Source organism: Nannobrachium achirus, assembly GCF_963921795.1.
Source record: "Nannobrachium achirus genome assembly, chromosome: 1".
In the NCBI taxonomy this organism is placed as follows: Eukaryota; Metazoa; Chordata; class Actinopteri; order Myctophiformes; family Myctophidae; genus Nannobrachium; species Nannobrachium achirus.
The window spans coordinates 32240107-32262197 of record NC_137810.1 but is presented as its reverse complement, the minus strand read 5'-3'; the positions used below and the strand labels follow the sequence as shown (position 1 = coordinate 32262197).

Genomic DNA, 22091 nt, shown 5'->3' with positions numbered 1-22091 from the left:
CTATCTGTAGAACCAGCCACACAGATATGGGCTGTCTTGGCAATCTGACTTGGCCATATACGTGGATTCTGTTAGTGTGGTATGTGGTCGATGTGGCCTCCATATATGGGCATTCACATATGAAGTCCTGTTAGATATAGATATGGGCTTAATATTGATGACATCAGGGATCTCCATATATGGGCATAAAAGGGATTCTGTTAGTGTGGTTCCCCTGACACATCACAGTGATGTCAGAGCGTGATGTCAGAGCGGCAAACCCATAGACCTTAATAAAGCGTACACGGACGGACGGACAGAGACATGATGTGCTGTTTCTCATACTAAGCTGCGACCTTTCGGTCGCAATGGTAGGAAACAAAAATTAAGGGACCCATAAAAATGTGTCCGTGACTGCCAAATGGGTCCCGACCCCAGTGCTTGGGAAGCAGTGCTTTACACCACTATGCCAATCCCCAGCTGTCAACTTGTGGCATAGTTATTGACCACAGGAAGCCCTTATCAGTGGCGTGGTGCGGCTGCTGCTACCTTCCCTTTCCCCCCTGTGACCCCCTCCCCTCCCCCCCTCTCTCTCTCTCTCTCCACAATACAGATAGCAGGATCACATTACCACCTCCGAGGGTCAAAGGTCAATCCCATTTTTCAGCCCCTTCTCCTTCTCTTCCCCTCTCCAGATCCTTTCCCAGGGGTTAAACCCTCCTGTCACCTAAATTCACATCAGTTCACGCGTGGCGAGGGAGCGCTATCTGTCGGAAACCCTTCGTCATCCAACCCCACCCCCCTGCCTCCCCCCGCCACCTCACAGACAATCTCCCCTCCTCCCTTTAAGACCCATCTCGGTGTCCCCCCTTTGACGGACGTCTCTGACCCCAGGTACCCGCTCTCACAAAGAGAGGGACATGTCCACCGACATGTTTTCAACAATGCCGTGTGTCATTGTGTTTTGTATGAGTGTGTGTGTGTGAGGAGCAGGCACGTGCACACATAGACATGAAAGGGGGGCTTGAGCCCCTGCCCTTTTACCCATCTGTACGAAAAAGTGCCCTCTCCAGACCATGAATGCAGTTGTTACTATAGCGAAAGAAATGCAAATGCCCTCTTTCCATGCCATACCTGAAGGCAGCATTCAAGAAGAATTGCCTTGTCCAAACTCTCCTGAACTTGAATGCATCATCTTATGTTGAAAGAATTGCCATCACTGTGTAGAAATCCATGCCATACGTCAAATCTCTCCAGTTTTGCCTTTTTCATGCTTACTTTAGTGTGTTGTTAATTCAAATGGTGCCAAAAAAGAAGAACCCTTTGTAGGGCTTCTCCACCATGCCCGAGGAAGTTAATAAGCTTTAATTAAAAATATATATTTTATCACAGCGGAACTAAAATAGGCCGGAACTAATCCTCCGGGATCGGTTACAACACGGACACATTTGGAGACGGACCGTTTAACATTGAGGCCGCAAACCAGAAAGCGGATGTTCCGTCCTCTATTCCGGCCCGTTAGCTTTCTGTGTAAACAACACCACGGCTTACAGACAGAGAACGGATGGATGTATTTTGAAAGTTTCAACTGATTTGAGAAGCTGATGGAATACGCACACACACGATGCATAGCAGTGTCCAATCGCGTCCGAGGGAAACTGGATCGCGCCCGCGATAAAAGCCAGGCAGTGAAGGACAGAAAAATCTTCGGTTTCCTCGGCTGTATACAACCAATGAGTTAAAGAGGCGGTGCCATAGTTTTGTACTTTTTCTGGTTTTCATGTGTCTAGGAGGTTGACAGTACTTCATTAGGTGTGGTTGTTATGAGCAATTATGCATTCTCTTTTTATTTGGGTTTTTAGCTGGAGGCTGCCATCTTGTGGGTCAAACGTGCAAAAGGAAGCTGCTACTCTTATTATTGTACCACTTCATTGCCTTAAATGCTTCATTTGAAAATCAAATAAACAAAGTTTAAAAAAAAAAATAGCCGACCTCCAATCTCAGAGCTTGGAGGTCGGCTATTTTCAATATTTTCACCAAAAGGCCCTTTTAGAAATGTCAGCCCCTGCCTCTCTAACATTCTCTGCACGCCCCTGGTGAGGAGGGGGCTCTGAGTAAAGCCTCTGATTCAGTGCAGCCTATACCCGGGAGGGGAGGTCATGTTACCAGGACGTAACACCATGTCTGCCAGGAACCGTCCCCACAAAAAAAGGAAAAGAAGACAAAGCGGCCAATAAAACACACGGGCGATTAAGAGATAAACCAATAATCTTAAAGTGAGCCATTTAACGAGACAAGCAAATGTGCCTGGTGGCCGAATGTCGACCGCAACGCTTGATCCCGTTAAGTACACCACACCTGATATGTTTATGTGTATGTACAAGTTACTCAAATATGAGGAGGAACAGTCACAGTGCCTGTGTGTGTGTGTGTGTTCCCTGAAAAAGTGTCCATATTCGGTGAATCAAAACACAAGCTCAGACAGGCAATGAGGCTGTTTAGACCCAAGCAACTTGTTCCGTTTGTCTGAACGTGAGAGGATTGTGTGTGCACGCGTGCTTGTGTGTGTGTGTGTGTACCTGGCTCCCTAGAGAAAACGTATAGGTTCCGAACGGAACCATGTTTATTTAATACCGGAGGACAAGGTCCCCCATTGGGATAACAGCGCCATCTGGCGCTGCAACAGAGTAAAACTCATAAGCTCCCGTACGAGAAATATCATTTGTCGGAAGGGCTGTCAATCACAAACGAGGGCACCGCCCCCGAGTGTATATAAGCCCTGCGGGCTATCATAACTTCCTCTAAAGCCGCACCTCTGCGCCCGCAACTAGCGAACCGAGGGGCTTTATTCGGGGGACCTTGTCCTCCGGTATTAAATAAACATGGTTCCGTTCGGAACCTATACGTTTATTGTCATACCTCCAGACAAGGTCCCCCATTGGGACTCATACACTCCCCGAGAAGCCATGAACCGACAAGACTGTCGTTCACACCGACCACACCCGGAAGGAGGTCCCGTCAACCGACGTGACCCCTTTCAGGACTGATCCGACCCAGGCCCACAGGGCCTGGGCGTGTTTAGACAGAAAAGAGACCCTGACAGACCGAGGCCTGCCCTATGCACTAAGGGCAGACACAGGCCCGCCTTATAATACTACAGTAATATAAGGGAAAGACTCAGGGTCCCCCCCCAGGTATCCTAGAGACAGTAGCAAGCTGTCCCAGGAAGGGGAGAGAGCCGCCCCACTACATAGTAGGCGGGGCAGCAGCACCTAGAACCGTATGCGCCCTAGCAGAAGGCGCAACGTCCAGGTGATAGTAGGTCGCAAAGGTGGACGGCGAAGACCAATTCGCCGCCGCACAAATCTCCTCAATGGAGACACCTTTGGACAAAACCCTAGAGGTAGACACACCCCTAGTACTGTGGGCCTTAAGTGCTTCCGGCACTTCAGACCCAGCCCGGGTGTAAGCCAACCTAACAGCATCCACAATCCATCTCGACAGAGTGGGTTTGGACACCGCTTTTCGCTGACGGGCATTCATGACCACGAAAAGCTGAGAAGTAGACCTGCTGACCACCGTCTTGTCACAGTAGGCCTTCAGGCCCTAACTGGACAAAGACAACGAAGACGCCTATCCTCCTCCGATGCAAACGGAGGAGGATGGAAAGCCGTCAAAACAACAGGTTCCTTCGGGACCACTCGGTTCTTAGGAATAAAACTCAATTGAGGTTTAAGAAGAACCTTGGAGTCATTATTGAGACACCTCATACAATCAGGGCTCACAGAGAGCGCATGAAGGTCGCTCACACGCTTAGCCGTAGACAAGGCAAGCAAAAGAGCTGTCTTGAAACTAAAATGTTTCAAAGAGGTCCTCCCAATCGGTTCAAAGGGTGCCTTGCAAAGGCCCTCAAGAACCATTTGTAGATCCCAAGCAGGGAACAAAAATCTAGTCACAGGTCTTAAACGGTCGACACCGTGTATGAACTTGACCACCTCAGGGAATTTAGAAAGGCCCATGCCTGACACCCCCAGGTGACAGGCATCAAAAGCCGCTAAATAACCCCTAAGCGTAGAGAACGCCAGACCAAGGTCCAGGCGGTCCCGCAAGAAAACTAACGCCTTCTGGGCTGGAGCCAAGTGAGCCACCACAGGTGGCTCCTGTAGCTCACACCAGTCCAAGAAAACATTCCACCTTCCATCATATACCACCCTAGTGGAGGGGGCTTTAGCACTCTAGAAAGTAGCTACAACCGCCATTGAGAAGCCTGCGGCTAGCAGGTTCTCCCTCTCACAGGCCAAAACCACAGGTCTAAGGCCTGGGGGTCGGGATGGAAGATATCGTCCCCCGCCTGGCGCAGCAGGTCCCTATGCAAGGGGAGCTGCCAGGGGGACCGGTAGAGCAGTGGGGTGATCAGAGACCTCCACACTCCCCTGGACGGTGCCACGAGAAGAACCTCCAGGTTGGAATTCCTGATCCTCTCCAGTGTGGGAAGGATCAGTTCCAGCAGTTGGAACGCATAGAGACGGCCTTCCGGCCACTCGTGTGCGAACGCATCCACCCCCAGAGGCGAAGGTCCCCTCACTGAGAAGTAGAGGGGGCACTTCGCGTTCTCCTGGGAAGCAAAGAGATCGAACCGAGGTTGACCGAACCTGGAGAAGATCTGTCTCACCACCGCATGGTGGAGAGACCAATCCTCGTAGCGAGGCTCCCCCCTGGACAACAGATCGGCGCCGCCGTTCTGAAGGCCTGGAACATGGGAGGCTCTAAGGACCTCAGGCGCGGTACGCACCAGAGAGTCATCTCGCGCGCCAGCTGATCCAGCGTGCGCGAGGAGAGGCCGCCTTGCTTGTTGAGAAAGTACAAGGCTGCCATGTCGTCCGTCCTGACCAGGACATGACAACCCCGGAGAAACGGTTCGAAATACTTGAGAGCCAAGTAGATCGCCATTAACTCCAGATAACTGAAGTGGTACTCCAACGTGGCCGGGGTCCACCGACCCCTGGCTGAGCGCCCCTCGTGGGTGGCGTCCCAGCCCGAGCGGCTGGCGTCTGTGGTGATCACCTTGCGTGACACCACCACGCCTATGGAGACTCCACTCATTAACAACGCCTGGTCCCGCCATGGGACCAGCGCGTCCATGCAGGCCTGGCTGACCACCACTTCCCTGCACCCTTGCAGGGGAGGAATCCTGAGCGTCAGTGTCCACCGCCAGAACGGTCTCATATGAAACCTGCCCAGGCGAAGAAGTTGCACCGCTGAAGCCATCAGCCCTGCCAACTTCATACACTCCTTGTAACTGACCACTTGGTCCAATTTGAAAGGAGCGAAGACACGTCAGGAACCTGTCCACCCCCTCCAGAGAGAGGCGGGTAGACATCGTGGTCGAATCCAGAGGTATCCCCAAGAAGGAGATCTGCTGGGAGGGCGTCAACATACTTTTGCCAAAAAGACGTTGAAAACCCAAGGCCTTCAGGTGGGCCAACACCAAGTTGGTGTGATATCCCTAATCCAGAAGGGATGCAGCCCCCCCCTCCCCCTTTTTCCACGAACCAGGAAAAATTCGAGTCCAGAAACCAAGCTGGTTCAGGTCTCGTAAGAGCTCTACTACAGCACCATTGCATAGTACCGAGCTTATTTCCTCACTCAGAGCCACTGCTTAGAAGCGCGAGCTCGAGTGTAATTACCCCAGCTGGAAGCGGGGGTGGTTCAAGAAATGCAATCTAAGGCCACATGTTACTGACGTAACACCCATTGCTCGGATTGCACAGTCTCCGATGTTTATCAGAATACCCTCAAGGGTATTAAATAAACAAGGGTTCCGTTCGGAACCTAACCGTTTCACACAACGTGCTAACGTGCTGTGAAACGAGGGAGAAACCGTTAGGTTGCACGGGGGAGAAGGAACGTTGGGGATTAGCACTTCCGTATCCGGGAAGCTCCCCTCCTTATCCGGTGACGGCCGCGCCAACGGACGTGACGTCAACCTGTTGAACGGTGGTGGAAAGAGAAACAGAAAGAGCATTCTGCGAAATACGGTTCGTTACGTAAAAAACATTTACCCCAGCACGGGGAAAAACGTGTAAACGTTTAAACCAGATCTGAGGCCTTTAATAGTTCCTTGCAGGGAAAATTAGGCCAACTCATAATCCCACACACCGATAGTGAAACACTTCCTGTCCTGCACTAGAATCGACACTACAGTGCCGTTTAGTGTAGGCAGAGGAAAAATGCACATAGGAGAAACCGCACCACTGTGAACCGCAGTTAACATGGGTGGGAACCTCAGCATGTCTGCAACCCATTCTGATTGTAACCTGTCTGCATGACTGCAAGACTGGGAAATCTGTTATCGTGAGTGAGTAGAAAGCCCTGCATGGGCTTCATTACACTGAGCGGTTGCAAGCGATAAGAGGTTGTCCGTGCAAGTGTAGGAGTGAGCAGGCCACGCTCGCTCAAAACACTTTTTTTTTTTTTTAAACTAGGGGACAAGGGAGGCAGTAACCATTTTCATTATCCCTGCATGGAATAAGGAAAATAAATATTAGCGCCTGGGGAAAGGAGGTCCCTGTGTAGTCAGGGACCCCTGTACCCACAGTCCAAGGTCATTTACGCCACCTCATCCCACAGGTTCTGTGGGAACCCTAACCCTAACCCTAAGATGCTGTACATAACACTCCATACTCCTGTTCTGAACTGAACTCGGCACGACAGTGCCGCTCAGTGGAGACAGAGGAGAATAGCACAGAAGAGAAGCTTTGTTATTGTGACTAATAGCAAAACAGTGGAGCCCATTGCAAACCATGGAAAAACCTTTTAATTGTCACCAGTCTGCAGGACTGGGACAATAAGTAATCCATTGAGTGAATAAAGAACCCTGCATGGGTCTCTATACACTGACTGGCTGTAAGCAGAGAGGAGGGTCCTTTGTGCTAGGGACTGAGAGGTAGGTAAACAAAAGTTTTGTTTCGACTACCATACTCTTACTGATGACATGGGAAAAAGCTACTGGGCAACAGAGATTTTCATTCTCCCCTGCGTGGGACAGAACTCAAACGTCTGCATTCGGGGGGAGGAGGACCGTGTGCCGTCACGGAACCCAGACCCCGTGGAGGGCTAGGCCCTCAACCCTATGTCATCTAACACACCCACTTCCCACAAGCCTTGTGGGGAGAGCTGTGTTCAGTGCGCTTGGGCGCAAGTAAGTGGTCTCCTTGAGCCCCACCATGTGGAAAAAAACACAGTCCGGGTGCCGCAGACCCAGGCCCCCTTCCACTGGCACAGTGGAGGGGAGAGCGGGAAGTACTGGGGCGCCGCCGACCCATTCCACTCCTTCTGCATGGAGGAGGGGAGAGAGGGGGTAAAGGCGGAGGTGGGCGGAAGGATGCAGGGTCCTCGTGGAACCGAGGACTTGCAAGACTCACTTGTAGGAGGAATACTGGGAGAAGAGCCTTCAACCCAATTCCATCCCTCCTCATCCTCACTCTCAATTTCATCCCCGCTTTTAACAGCGTTGTTCGGAGGCGTGCCACCAGAACATAAGCGTGCCAGGAAGATCCGGGCTCAGCCAGCATGGCCGAGAACGAAAAATCCAAGGGGAAGGAGGAGGAAGTCGCCGTTAGTCACCCCCAGCATGGGGGCAGCCAGGCGGACCAGTAGGTTCTCTCCCCTGAATAAAACGGCGCCAGCCGTACCAGGGAGAGAGGGCGGGAACCGGCGTCGCCGCTCACCGCCCCCGGCGTGGGAGCGGCCAGGCGGGGTCCCTCAAAGTTGCAGACGCCAGCCGTAGGGCACCAGCGGCGCGCTGGAGCCCCCAATAGGCGTTGTGGCTGCAGGCGGGAACCGGAGCCGCCGCTAGCCGCCCCCGGCGTGGAAGCGGCCGGGCGGGGTCCCTCGAAGTTGCAGAACGCCAGCCGTAGGGCCCCAGCGGCGCGCTGGAGCCCCTGATAGGCGTAGTGGCTGCAGGTTGCAGCCCGGGGCGGGAAGCAGCGCTGTGGCGTACAGCGCCGCGAGCCCCGGAGGCAGAAACAACGTGGCGTTGTGGCTGCAGGCGGGAAAAAACCACGCCGCTAGCCGCCCCCGGCGTGGGAGCGGCCGGGCGGGCTAGCAGGTTCTCCTCCCTGGGACGGCGGCCAGCCGAACCGGCGGGAGAGAGGGCGAGAACCAGCAAGTAGTCCCGTGACGTTGCAGCCGTCCGCCGTAGGGCACCAGCGGCGCGCTGGAGCCCCCTATAGGCGTAGTGGCTGCAGGCTGCGGCCCGGGGCGAGAAGCAGCGCTGTGGCGTACAGCGCCGCGAGCCCCGGAGGCAACAGAGTCCGGTGGAGGGAAAACCAGGCAGGCCACAAGGCTAGTGGAGGCTAAGTGAAGGAAGCACAAACAGCGGGCACCGCTGCGTGCCCACAAAACCTGCCAGGAGAGGCCCGTAGCCCTGGTCGGCGAGACCAGGGCGGCGGGGACAACACGAGAAACCACCGGACAAACATTGGAAAGTCCTAGCCAGCTAGAAGTAAAGAAAATAGCGACACCCAGCTAGGGCGCGCTAGCAATCAGTGCCCTGGTGAGGGCCTTCTAGCATGAGGCTATCAAACAAAGGAACGAGCAAGCAAGGCACTTGCTAACACTCGAAAGACTCACCACATGAAGCAGCCTGCGGGATCATCGAAGGAAATTCCGCGGGTGGGTGTCCTCACCAGCGATAAGTCTCCAGCATCGAGCACACTTCCAGGGGAACAAGGATAGCAGCATGCTAGCCGAGGGCCGTGGAGCAACGATAGCTTGAAGCTAGGCTAAGCTACAAGAGGCTATCGGACAATAACAAGCTCAGAGAAGAAGCTGGAAACTTACAGCGAGGAAACAGGTGAGAACGCCGAAACTGTTGGAACTGAAGAATAAAGACGTACAGGAGATATTCTATAAAGGCCAGTGGCCGACTTCCTAGGCGACGCTTAGGCTAAACTTTAAAGAAAATTATACTTATATGGCTGAGTTCGCGATACTCTAGTTGCAGGTAAGCAGAGGTGCGGAAGAGGAAGTTATGATAGCCCGCAGGGCTTATATACACTCGGGGGCGGTGCCCTCGTTTGTGATTGACAGCCCTTCCGACAAATGATATTTCTCGTACGGGAGCTTATGAGTTTTACTCTGTTGCAGCGCCAGATGGCGCTGTTATCCCAATGGGGGACCTTGTCTGGAGGTATGACAATAAACAGACTTTGCACCCACTGCACACAAAATGAAGTGGAAACTGAGCTACACTTTCTAACCACCTGTCCACTGTACCAAGGAGAGTTTGAAAATATGACCAATGATGAAAAACTCCGATACCTGCTGGGTGAAGTAAAACAATGTGCAAACACAGCAGCAAGATTCGTGAGCTGCTGTGATAGGAGAAGGTTATCAAATGGAACCCAACCAACTTAAAAACCATTGTATATATCCCTGCTCTGTCTGCACATACTGTAACCGTGATGCATGAAAACTGTTTTCACCTGTACATATTTTGTTCTGATTGTATTGTATTGTGTACACTTCTGCTTTGGCAATGTAAACGTATGTTTTCTCATGCCAATAAAGCCCTTTGAATTGAATTGAATTGAATTGAATTGTGTGTGGGGTAGGGGGGTGATAGTGTACACTAGCAGAGAGGAAGTCGGGGACTGCATTGGGCACCATCAGATAAAACAGGCCTATGGAAATGTGAGCCAGTAGGATGACGAACACACTGCCCCAGCACGGAGGCCTGCTGTCGTCACCGCAGCAGCACGTCTCTCAACGCCGCAACGAGCCAGTTGCAGACGAAAAAGATACGTCGGTCCGTTTCGTGCACGTCGTATGGTCTTTGCACTCAAAATAGGAGGGCGTGCGCTCATGTGAAAACCGTGTAATCCCAATTTTTGTCAGCGCTTTCTTTCTTCAACGTGAATAGAAGGTTGACATGGCCCTTGATGTGCTGAGGAAGTCTCATGCACCGCCGGGCTCCCTTTGTGTTCAGTTTAAGAGCTTAATTATTTTCAGTGCTTCACTGGAGTTATATGCTTAAAAACCTTAACACGTTTACTCTTGTGGATGCAAGGATTTCACTGGACAAGGGCTATAGGATTTCTAACAACCAGAATGCAGCCATCGGGAAACTCCACACAGCTTACAGCCTTAGTTTTGGGGTTTTCTGTGTAATATTTTTCAAGTCTATTTTTCAAAAGACCTTCTGACACAACATAAAAACCTGTTGAAAAAAAAGAAAGAAAAATAAGTAATAAGCCTGGCAAATTGTTGCGGATATCGCCTGAAAATTCGGTCAGAGTTCAACAGCTATTACTCAGAATGACAGGCTTTCGCAATCTTATCTTTCAGCGTTCTCTCTCCTTGTCATTGGCGGGCTGCATCTCCAAGCCCAGCGCCTACTGCAAAGGATCCTTCCAAAGTGCAGAATTCCAGGTGAGGGAAAGTGAATGGCTTTACTGTGAGCCGTCTTGGAAAGGACAATTCCCCCCTAATATACGGAAACCTTTTAAAATAATGCTAATATTTCATGCTTCCTTCGCATGAAAGTACTGTGGGCCACTGCCAGACATCCCAAGCTCTGCCCCGATAGCCAGTTCTGTGTGTCAAGCGTAATAAATTTGGCCGGCACGGCTCGACAAAGCTTGTTCGGGGGATAAATCATACTGCTCATAAAAAGCGTTCGGTTCTTTATGTCTGTCTGGTGTTCAAACGTTCACCTCAATCCATCAGCCCAGCAAACTGCTGTGAGCCTCCTTACCTTACATTTCCCCTTATCATTGGCCTGTGCTGAGAAAAAATCTGAGGAATCCTGGAAAACGTTCAGTTCACTGACAACCACGACAGCAGGCTGCAACAAAGGCTCACAGCTTATGTACCGTAAATGTGTCGGCTAATTTCTGACGAATTAATCCGCATTAATAGCTAGCTCGATAGCTGCCAGCGAGGATTAACCGGTGAACGCGAAATAAGACACTTAACAAAAGTGTGTCCAATTCCAGTGAAACAGAATGCGATAGTGTTCACATGATAGTAAAGTCATAAACTGGTGCATGGCCTGCCACTGTCTCTTCTCCTTTTAAGACCACTATGGTACAGTATGGGAACTCCACCCAGTCAAATGGGGCTGAGAGTGCTGCCTCAGCGCTTCTCCGTCCAAACAGTCGCGGTTCAGTGAGAGGTCTCTCAGCCTCAGCCCAGAGATGAAGCACCCCTGCTGGCCGACGCTCCTAACCAGCCTCCCTGGCTTCTTCTCCTAGCTCATGCTACCGCACTGCCAGAGGCATAAACCAGCCTTAATAATGACCAGTCACTCTGTCCCTAACAAGGCGCCGTTGTCCAAAACGCACAGGTAGAGTGGGGAATATTATTGACTACAAGAAAGGAGGGGCCTACAAATCCATTCCAAAATACTTAGCAGGGCAGCGTCTTGGCATGACCGCTATTGATAGATTCTTTTTTATGCGGTAGGTCTGTAAGGCAAGCAGAGTACAGTACAGTGAGGAGGGTAATGTGGAGAAGCTGGTGGTTTGAGAGGAGACTCCAATACTGTGAACGGGCCTCCCTGACGGACGCCTGGAGAGGAAAAGAGAATTCCTATCCTAATGCTAGGAAACTCCAAAATAACCAGCATATTTCAGGCTTCATTAAGCAGCAGATATTACACAACAAACAGGCAGAACGTTAAAATCTTCCCTGGAGCATGGGGACAGAGGTGTAAAACTTACTGGCTGCCACAAGCCATTATGTGTGTACAATGCACGTGTGTGTGCACGCTTAGACACACTAAGGCACCGCGCGATACCTGTTTTTCTCATTGTTGGAATGAAGAATTTACTGGATAGAGTAATGTGACATGGTGCTCTCTGCAATCTGCCATTTACTCTCTCACTCTGTGTGTGTGAGTGTGTGTGCACGTGCGTGCGTATGTGTGTGCGTGTGCGTGTGTGTGTGTGTGTGTGTGTGTGTGCGCACGTGTGTGTGCGCGCACGTGTGTGTGTGTGTGCACATTAGTTTGCATGCTAGTATGTTTGGCTTTTTCCAATTTAGAAATGTAATACAGTGAGCTGTGCAGAGAGGTTAGATGGGGTTGAGTAAGAAGATTATATCTGCAACCAAACATCTGCGAAAGACACCTGACAGCCACCCAATGGCAGCACAGCTCAGTCTGGTCCTTTGTTTATCCAATCAAGACCAGAGGCAATGTAATACGTGTGTGTGTGTGTGTGTGTGTGTGTGTGTGTGTGTGTGCGTGCGTGCGTGCGTGCGTGCGTGTGCGTGCGTGCGTGCGTGCGTGCGTGCGTGCGTGCGTGTAAGAGAATGATGAGACAGGGCTTTGAGCACCCCTGGAGGAGTTTTATGAGATCCAGACAGGAGGGAAATTAAAGCCAGTACCAGGACAAGAGGACTTCTATCAACCTACAGACTGTTAATGGCATCAAATCAAACTTTATATAGCACATTTACAACAACTGAAATTGACCAAAGTGCTGTACATAGAAGGCCTGTGCAGTAGCATAGTCACAGGACAAGGCATGGACTCAAAAACAGGATTAAACCCTAAAGTCTTGAGAGTAGAAAACAGGGCTGTACTGGAGACCCAGGCCCACAAACACACATGACCCTGACCATAAAGCTAATGTTGTGCACTTCCACCCAAAGCCCATCACCTCTTCAGAACCCACCCTCTAGCACTCCACGCTCCTTGTATCCCTTCTTGTTGCTTATTTTTGATAGTTACGTATACTATACAGATGTGTGTATTTAGAGCATGTAGTTTAGACAGTTTGATGTTTACCTGGTATCAGAGTCACTTTCTTACTTACTAATTGATTTCTTTGCACTCCATTTATCTTAATTTGTTTTTGCACTCCATTTATCGTAATTTGTTGACAAGGATTCATGCCTATACACTGATCTTGCGCTTTGTAAGTCGCTGAATAACAGTGTCTGCTAAATGGCTTTAGATGGAAAGTGGGCACGGTGGCTTCCTCCACACAATCAAGTTAATAGCTAGATAGCTCAGACATCAAGTATAACACCTGAGCTTCGGTTACGTTTGGAAAAGCGAAAACATAATTCAGCAACTGGACCAGTCACATGCATCCTTGACACATTGACGACGTGAACTGGCTGGTTGACTCTTGCTGCCAACATGTGTCCTGACAGGTTTCCACAACAAGTCCTCTTTATCCCTCAGCATCACTGGGGCCATTGTCAGGGCCTCCTTGCATGGGACCGTCTGACGAGAGGGATGATGACGTTCGCAGCCGCTCTGTGAGAGAGTGCACTCTTTCATTCCAGTGGTGAGGTGCGCTGTGCATTACGCACACCTCACCGCTGGAATGAAAGATATCTGAGGTGGAGCGGGACGTTTACAATGGGGCGGCCATTACATTTTCGCGTACACGCGGATGATGACACAGGAGTGATGGTCCATGCAGCCATGTTGACAGGTATGCTGTGTTGACAGCGCTATTTTTAGGACAATTGTGAGAGCTCATATTGTTATGTCCGGATACTGGCAAACGGGTAGGGCACTCTCGCTGTCAAAATCTCACAGGTGCAACCGCAGCATAAACTGTCTCAGGTATACGATTTCAAACCACTTTCTTGTGACATGTAAACTGAGAAACTGGGTACATTCAAGCCATTTACTCAGTAATAATACACTTGGGCCACTACAAAGCAAGTGCACAATAAGTGCGCAGTTCAACACATTATATTGAATAACCTGTATATTACACACGTAACGAATACTGTACTTATAGCATGCAGTCTGAGTACGACACGTGGCCATGTAGATCGGCTATTTTCAGCTCATGACACCGGTGCACAACCATGAATAAATGTGAGTTGTGAGTTGATACAGCTTCAGGCCACGCACTGGGAACAAAGCAAAGATAAGACCAGGGTTTATTTGCCCTTGCAAATCAGTGTCTCTCCTTTCTTTGCATGAACAGAAAGATAAACCTTCATGCAGAATGATAAACTGGCTGCATGCATATGTGCGCGTGTGCAATTAGGCATACAGAGACGTTGAATGACGCATTGCAATCCTTGTTTTACGTAGACTTGACGAAATGACAGTACGCGATTTAAATTATTTGGTGACACGTGTAGAAGAAAAAAAAGTAAAGTGAACTGAAGGGAATTGTTATTTTAAACTTTCATTTGCATCACATGGGAACCTCTACCGGTTCGTCCTTGTCTGTCAAATCCAGCCACTGCTAAAGAAGGGCGTCCCATTCATGCCTGGATCAAGCACGGTGGCATCGCTGCCAAGGGCGCTGAGTCCGCTGACATCACGGCGGGAGCCTCCATCATTTATCTTGAAGGGGTGAAACGAGGATGACATCTCTGGTGCTGTCAGGTTTTTTTTTCTCTCTGTGGCTAAAGGGCTAGAAGGGGCTGGGGGTTAATAGTGGGGCCAACTGTCTGCCTGCTTGTTCTTCCTTTCAGGGGAGGCAGCACTTTCTGCCTTGTTCTGACACATGATCTGGCCCTGGAAGGGCATTCTTATATGAACTCAACCCAGCTAGTGGCTGCTATCTGCAACACAGATTTCTAAGCACATTTCTAAAGTGACAATTTAAGGACTTTTTAATATCTCTAAAATGACAATTTAAACATTGGCCAAATTGTCAAATATCAGAGGCAGAAATTGTGAAAATAGCCGATCTACATGCTCACAACGCCTCGCAACGTGAGGCATTGTGAGCATGTAGATCTGCTATTTTCACAATAGAACCGTGTTATACAAAATGTAATGCCTCAACTCTTAGTGCTCGATTATTTTGAGGGCCGCGGCCTGAAAAGGTTGAGAACCACTGCGATAGACAGATAAACACCATAGTGCAAATTGAGGAAAGGGGTGAGAGAGAGAGAGAGAGAGAGAGAGAGAGAGAGAGCGAGCGAGAGAGAAGAAAAGCGTTCTACACAAGGAGATAAAGATAGAGACAGATTGAGAGACAACTTTCCATTCATCATCGCTGCATCGCCTCCTCTTTCTGCCTGAGAGGTTGGAGAAAGACCACAGAGCTGTCAGTCATCTCACAGCAGTTTATACCCTCCAGCGACACATGAACTTGGAAGTATGTCAGACGGGCTGTGTTAATACTGACGCGCACACGCACAAGCACGCACGCACAAGCACATGCACACGCAAGCACACACACACAAACAACCCTACATACCGGTACACATAAACTCACCTCACACACGAGCACGCAATCTGTAACAATTTATTACGAGTGATTCATATTATATATAATTAAAAGTAAAACTAAGTCATTAAGAAGGTAGACTGGAACAGACAACTCTATAAACTGTAGTTTATACATAGCTGTCAAATTAAAGTATGATCCAAGAAAGCATTATGAGAATAATTATTTTTATAATATTGGTAATATCAACCATTCACCATCTAAGTATCAAAACATGAACATGAAATGATTTAACGATGACTCTAAAGACAACACAACAGCAGCAAACCACATAAAAACTAACAAACACAATTCCACACCCTCTCTCTTTATCTAATCTAGGCCTGACACTGCACAATGCAGTCTAAATAAAGCACATCTATCTGATCCCTGAGACCTGGCAGAAAAAAGCAATCAGAATTATTACAGCATAACAGACTAGCACACACACCCTTACTGTGTGTGGCACATACAGTATGCATACAATGGAGCCTGGGTAGGACTGGGCAATTAACTGAAAAGATATGGAAACCAGATATTTAGAAGTTTTAGAACCAATAACAGACTTAATCTTGCAAATGTGGGTTATACAAATAATCGAGAGGCGTTTTATTTATTTATAATATCAACAAATTAGCACAAAACATTTTGAATAGCTTTTTTTTTTTTTTACGACAAAATCGATTAGTCTGATTAACCACTTAATCAGTGGCTTAATAATAGTACGAAAATAGTGAAAATAGCTAGATCTGGGAGCTTGTAGATCTGCTATTCTCACTCTGATTTTATTTAATTTTATTATTAATAGTAATGGAGGCAAAAGTTTGAAATAACGCTGATATTGATTTGAAGTGGAAAGTCTCCACCTCACCTGTCCAGCTCACAGCTCTACTCAAAACACCACCGTGACAGGCTGATTAGCTGACAGCCTCAGACCGCAAGGCCTTTTTCTGCTTTCACACGTGAATAAATCTATCTGCTGAAAAACACTGGCTGTGTTATTCCGTAACCGCCGCGCTTTCACCCGCGCAGAAAAACCGTCTACGCACGCCTGGCGCCCGCCTTTTTTTTTTTTTTTTTTTTCTTCCACGGCCACAGGAAGGCACCGCATTACCGCTGCAGCCCGCGGGTGTTAAGAGCCCAATAAACATACATGCAGACGTGCACGGCCGGCACACACACGCACACCCCAACATGTGTTCCTAACCATAAGACAGACCTCCCCTGCACCAGCACAGCAGGCACACCTGCACATTTAACCCTCAGCCCCTTTCGCCCAGGTCTGCCCCTCCTGTCCCCAGGGCCGGGGGAGATAAATGAGCTCATGTCAGACACAGACTCTGACAGGGCTAATGATGAATTACACATATATTAGCACACAGCCCGGGGACAGCCCTCCCTCACACCCCCCACCCCACGTACTGCAGCCACACGCACCCGCCAGCACACCGTGAGCTCCTACGTTTCTGCCATGGCTGATGGAAAATAAAGTGTAATAATTCAACAGTTAGACAAATTGGTCATTTCTTTGCCCCCTCTCTCTCTCTCTCTCTCTCTCTCTCTCTCTCTCTCTCACACACACACACACACACACACACACACACACACACACACACACACACGCACACGCACACGCACACGCACACGCACACACACACACACACACACACACACACACTTGACGATGACAGGAACTTCCAGTCGAGTAGCGGTGAAGATAGTGTCACTTACTTCCTGTCTCATGGGGTCAGAGGTTAAATGCTCTTCATTCTCTTTCACCCACTTCCAAAAGTTTTCTAAAATTGCACAGATCTTCAAGCTCAATGCGACACGATGTGAGCTTGTAGATCGACTATTAAAAATAATACTTTTTTTAAATAATAATCATAAAGGAATGGTTTTGGACAAGGTTTTCACCAGACCTTTTTGCTCACATGCGTCTACAGTCTACACTCTACCTCACCTTTGGTATACTGCTCTAAGGCAGTATCACTGGGGCTCCAAATCTACACTGTAAAATCCCCAGTGTTAATTTAACTCAAGAGTGTATAAATGGTGTACAAAAGGAACCAAATGGACCTGTAAGTGTCCATGTAACCAGGAGGGTAACTCTCACAGTTCCATTTTGGTTTCTATATCTATCCATCATTTAGCTGTGGATCCCTTGTAGCTTGTAGATCTGCCATGTTCGATGAGTGAAAGTCATCATAATATGATGGAGCATAAATTAGGCATGAGTGTTTAATATGTGGGATTCAAGGTTAATATAGTTAACAAAAGCTAACAAAATTATAAAAAAAAGTATTGTATCTTAGTTAAAATATTAACGTTTTGAAAAATAATTACATAACTATCTGAAACTGCAATCAAGTGTTAAAACGAACTACTACTAAAATGTCCTTAGTTTTAGTATTTTTATTTTTCATAATTAAGCCCATATTATTTATTATATTATCTTCCTATTTTTTGTTGGGCCAATTTAAGCAGAAAAGTGTTGTTTTTGTTATAATAAGTGGTATGTTTTCTTCTGAGCTTTTTTTAATTTAACCTGACTAAACCAAATAAAAATGAAACTATGACTAAGCCCTTTCACAAAATGAAAGGTAAACTAAACCAGCAAACCCACTTTAAAATCAAATCGAAACCGAAAACAAAGTCCAAAATTTTAATAAATACTAATTCAATCTAATCAAAAACTATGATAACGTTGGTGGGGTTAGAGAGTTGAATGAATAATTCCAACACAGACTATCAGGCCCCCAGGTGTGTTAGCGGGGGGGGGGGGGGGGGGGGGGGGGGGGGGGAGCCGTCAGTCAGCGGCGTCTCCTCCATAATCCTCCGCCATCACTCAGCTGCAGCTTCCCTCTAATCCCGCTGAGCCACTGCACAGCACAGGGGCCACTGCTGCCTTTAAACTGAGAACACAGGGGTGTCGCACAGAATTCTGGGCCCTGGGTACAAGGATTCACACCCATTTTGTGCTTTAACTATTGAAAAATAGCAGATATACAAGCTCACAGCGCGGCACCGAGTGCCGCGCTGCGAGCTCGTAGATCTGCTATTTTTGAAAAATCGTGAAAAGTCTTTTTTGAAAAGTGGTGCTCAAACATCTTCATGTGACATCTTCAGGACCCCCCAAAAGGATATGTATTTGGCCACGGACCCCATCTCAAAACATTTAGTTCCCCAGAGAAGCAAAATTTGAGTTACAAATGTCTGTTAAAGAATACAAATATTCAAAGCTTTGCGCACAAGACTTTAAAAAAAATAGCAGATCTACAAGCTTGTAGATCTGCTATTTTTCAATAGCTAAAATATAAAATAATTCCAGGCCCCTCCACCTTGGGCCCTAGTAACTCAGTCCCCCCCCCCCCCCCCCCCCGCCTTGTGACGCCCCTGTGAGAACCTGTCAGTTAATCCAGGCCACAACAGCCAGCAGTAACCCTATACACCCCCCCCCCCCCCCCCCACGCACCCCTCCACCAAGGAGCGGCTCTGACACCCTTGGGCCACAGCGATGACAGCGAAGGGACCTCCCAAGCATTTAGAGATACTGTAGGCACGATTAGAATAGAGATGAAACCATGCATACCTCACACTCTGACAGAGAAAGAGAAGGATTGCAATCATTTTTTTCTCCCCTCCTAAATGTTAAAGCCAATTATTAACACCCCATTTTTCTCCCAATGTAGTCCTTATGCCAATTAGTCCTCCGCAGATTTCTGTGGTTTGCCACTGTCGTCTACCTGGCTCACCTGCCAGTGAGCTTGTAGATGTGTTAAGTTTGTCTATTTTTGCCAAATTAAATGATCCATAATGGTTAAGATGGCACAAACACAGTACACAGGGGTGTTTTGGAGCATGCACACTGCACAGACAACGCCACCAGAATCACCCTTCAGACCGTCAACTATTATTTAAAGGCCCTCGCCATTAAATAATACCACCAGAGGTTGCGTGACCTAATATGTGTGCTCACTCAGCACCTTTCTGCAGGATGCATTACTTTTACATGGGCTAAATGGCCGGTTTCCAGCTGCTAACAAGCATACAATAAGCGTCTCTTTAGCCATTGACTGATCTGTTACAGCTGATAAGTGTAGGGTCCCAGACACAATGACCGGCAATCAGATACACACAGAGAAAACATTTAATTTATATTAATGGCAGGCACAACTTAACAGGAAATATGCGTTGTGCCGTGAAAGCCATATGAATTATATGGGGAGACATATGTTCAAGTGCTGAGGCGATGAGTGGGGCTTTCACACTCTTGCACCTGTTTCTCATGGTCAGCAATGCAAGGAAGTAAAAAAAAAATACCTCTTGAGAACACTTTTGATGAATGTGTCTTGATGTCCATCACACAACAATACAGTATATCGTCGTTGTCCGATGAAAACCTTGTATGTCCAAAACCGTTCGTTTTGCATTTATCATTTGAAAAATGATTTAAACTAGTGAAAACAGCCGATCTACAAGCACACAACGCCTCGCGCCGCGAGGCGTTGTGTGCTTGTAGATCTGCTGTTTTCACTACCTTTGTGTGACGGCCTTGTGTGATGAAGCATGGCTTTACTTTGCGAAAGAACGTACACACTTGAAACTCTGAGATACGAGGTTTCCACCTGACAACGACGATATGTAGCCAACTGTTAGTGTTACTGGGGGATTTTCATTTGAATTCTGTCTTTACGGTGAATGAAGAAATCTAAAAACAAAGAAAAAAACTTGACGCCAAGATTAACAACAGCTAGTCATTCATTCACCGTAAGGGAATGTTATACGAACGAAAATTATCATCACATCATGGGGTGAGTAGACCATAGAAATAAAGTCATTTGCGGGTGAACTTCCCCTTTAAACTGCAGTGCTCTTATAACTAAGGCAGGCGTTTGTGAACTCCAACACCCACTATCATTCATCATAGAGGATAGAACATCTGTGATAGCACCTGGTTAGAGCTCGCCTTAAAACTTTATCTCTGCTTCCAGGTGGGAACATGTGTGAATGGCCAAGTTTAAGATCACTTAAACACCATGGTGGTCTGTCAGCTGAGGACACGCACACGCACACGCACACAGCACACACACACACACACACACACACACACACACACACACACACACACACACACACACAGGACCCACCCACCCCTCCCCAGGTAGCAGGACAGCTGTCAGCCTAGCCATGACTGTCACAATAAACCCTAGGTGTCCTGAACATTTGCCTGCTCGTAATGGGAGGATCCCAAAGTCACTGGGAGGGTACAGGTTAGCAAATGTTGGTCATGGGGCTGTTCTTCAAAAGAACACGTAATGACAATGACAATGACAGGGAGCTAATTCTTAAACAGTGTGACAGCCAGTCTTCATAATACAGTAGTAGTCCAAACGGGCTAGTCCCAGTTGGGCGGTGTCCCAGTTGGGCGAACAGACTGTAAAGCAAGCGATCTTCATCCCATTCATGCGTTTATCGTGCGCTTGCCCAGGCCTTACGGCCTGGGGATAAATATAACGATTGCATTCACCACGGCTTCGTAACTCGCGCGGCCGGCAGTCCGCTGGCCTTCGCGCCGCTTGCAATGTCGTGGACAATAATTACAGTCTGTTCGCCCACCTGGGACACCGCCCAACTGGGATTTTCCCGTCCAAACCACATATGCAACCGATTTCAGTTCAAAATGATTAACAATATATAACGCTGAAAAATTACCCTTATAATAATATATTACAAAATAAAAAGCCCATTATCTTTTGGACCAATATGTGCAAGCATATCATTTTGAATAAGAACAACTGAGGTATTTTCAGAATGAGCAGCACGCACGCACACACACAGATGCTCGACTCACCACTTCAGTGGGGCGGAAGTATTTTGGGTCCACCTTCACGTGCACCACCCCGGTCTCCTGGCAACGACCCACCTCTTGCTCATCCTTCCCCTCCCAACTGGGGGGGGGGGGGAGAGAGAGAGAGAGAGAGAGAGAGAGAGAGAGAGAGAGAGAGAGAGAGAGAGAGATATTAGACACATATCTCTGTGAAAATGACAATTTTCCCACAGCTTCTTCTTCTCTTGTTCCTTCGGCTGTTTGTTTCTTTAAGGCCTTGGACAGACAAAACATGTCACAATTCATCCCGTTCTGAGACCACGCTAACCTCCCCCCCCCCCCACACACACACACACACACACACACACACACACACACACACACACACACACACACACACACACAAACAGGTGAGCGCTTCCAATCTCACATCAGTGTGACAGGGGAGCAGGAGAGGAAACATCAGGGAGGTGACTGGAAGGTGAGATGGAAATGGAGGAGAGGGGGGAGGGGGTGTCAGAGGAGGAGGAGGAGGTGTGGTGTTAGGAGTCTGTGTGACACCAAATGAGGCGTAAGGAGGCCTTTTGCCTCAGTCAGGCTGTCATGACACCATTCACCATGTGTATCAGTGTGTTTGTGTGTGTGTGTGTGTGTGTGTGTGTGTGGTGTGTGTGTGTGTGTGTGTGTGTGTGTGTGTGGGGGGGGGGGGCATAATACAGGTGACACACTCACAGAAACTTAAGTGCAGACATAAACTTGAGTACAGGAGTGAAGCGCTGTAGAAGCAGTGACATTTTTATTTTATTTTATTCATGTCATTTTTTGAATTGTATTTATTCAATTGGAAAATGTTGGAATTGTTTTTAATTGATGAAATGTTTTTGGTTCAAATTTTTGAAATATATATATATATATATATATATATAAACCTAGGAAACGAGAAAAAAGGGGATGTTTACCGGCAACCCATAAAAATTGGTCCGCGACCCAAACATATGGGACCTACCGCACTGTTTGGGAAATTGCTGTCGAGGACATGTGTGTCCTCAGTTATGTTTGTGCAAGGGTACATGTGTACT

The 22091-nt window shown here is 48.1% G+C and overlaps 1 protein-coding gene across 1 annotated transcript in view; it reads right to left on the bottom strand.

Annotated features, from left to right (window-relative positions):
- gmds (GDP-mannose 4,6-dehydratase) overlaps positions 1-22091 on the bottom strand; it is a 210225-nt gene that overhangs the window by 22991 nt on the left and 165143 nt on the right. Inside the window, exon 9 of the mRNA XM_080720120.1 lies at positions 21037-21133. Coding sequence (XP_080576246.1) covers positions 21037-21133 — 97 coding nt within the window. The remainder of the gene's footprint in view (positions 1-21036; positions 21134-22091) is intronic.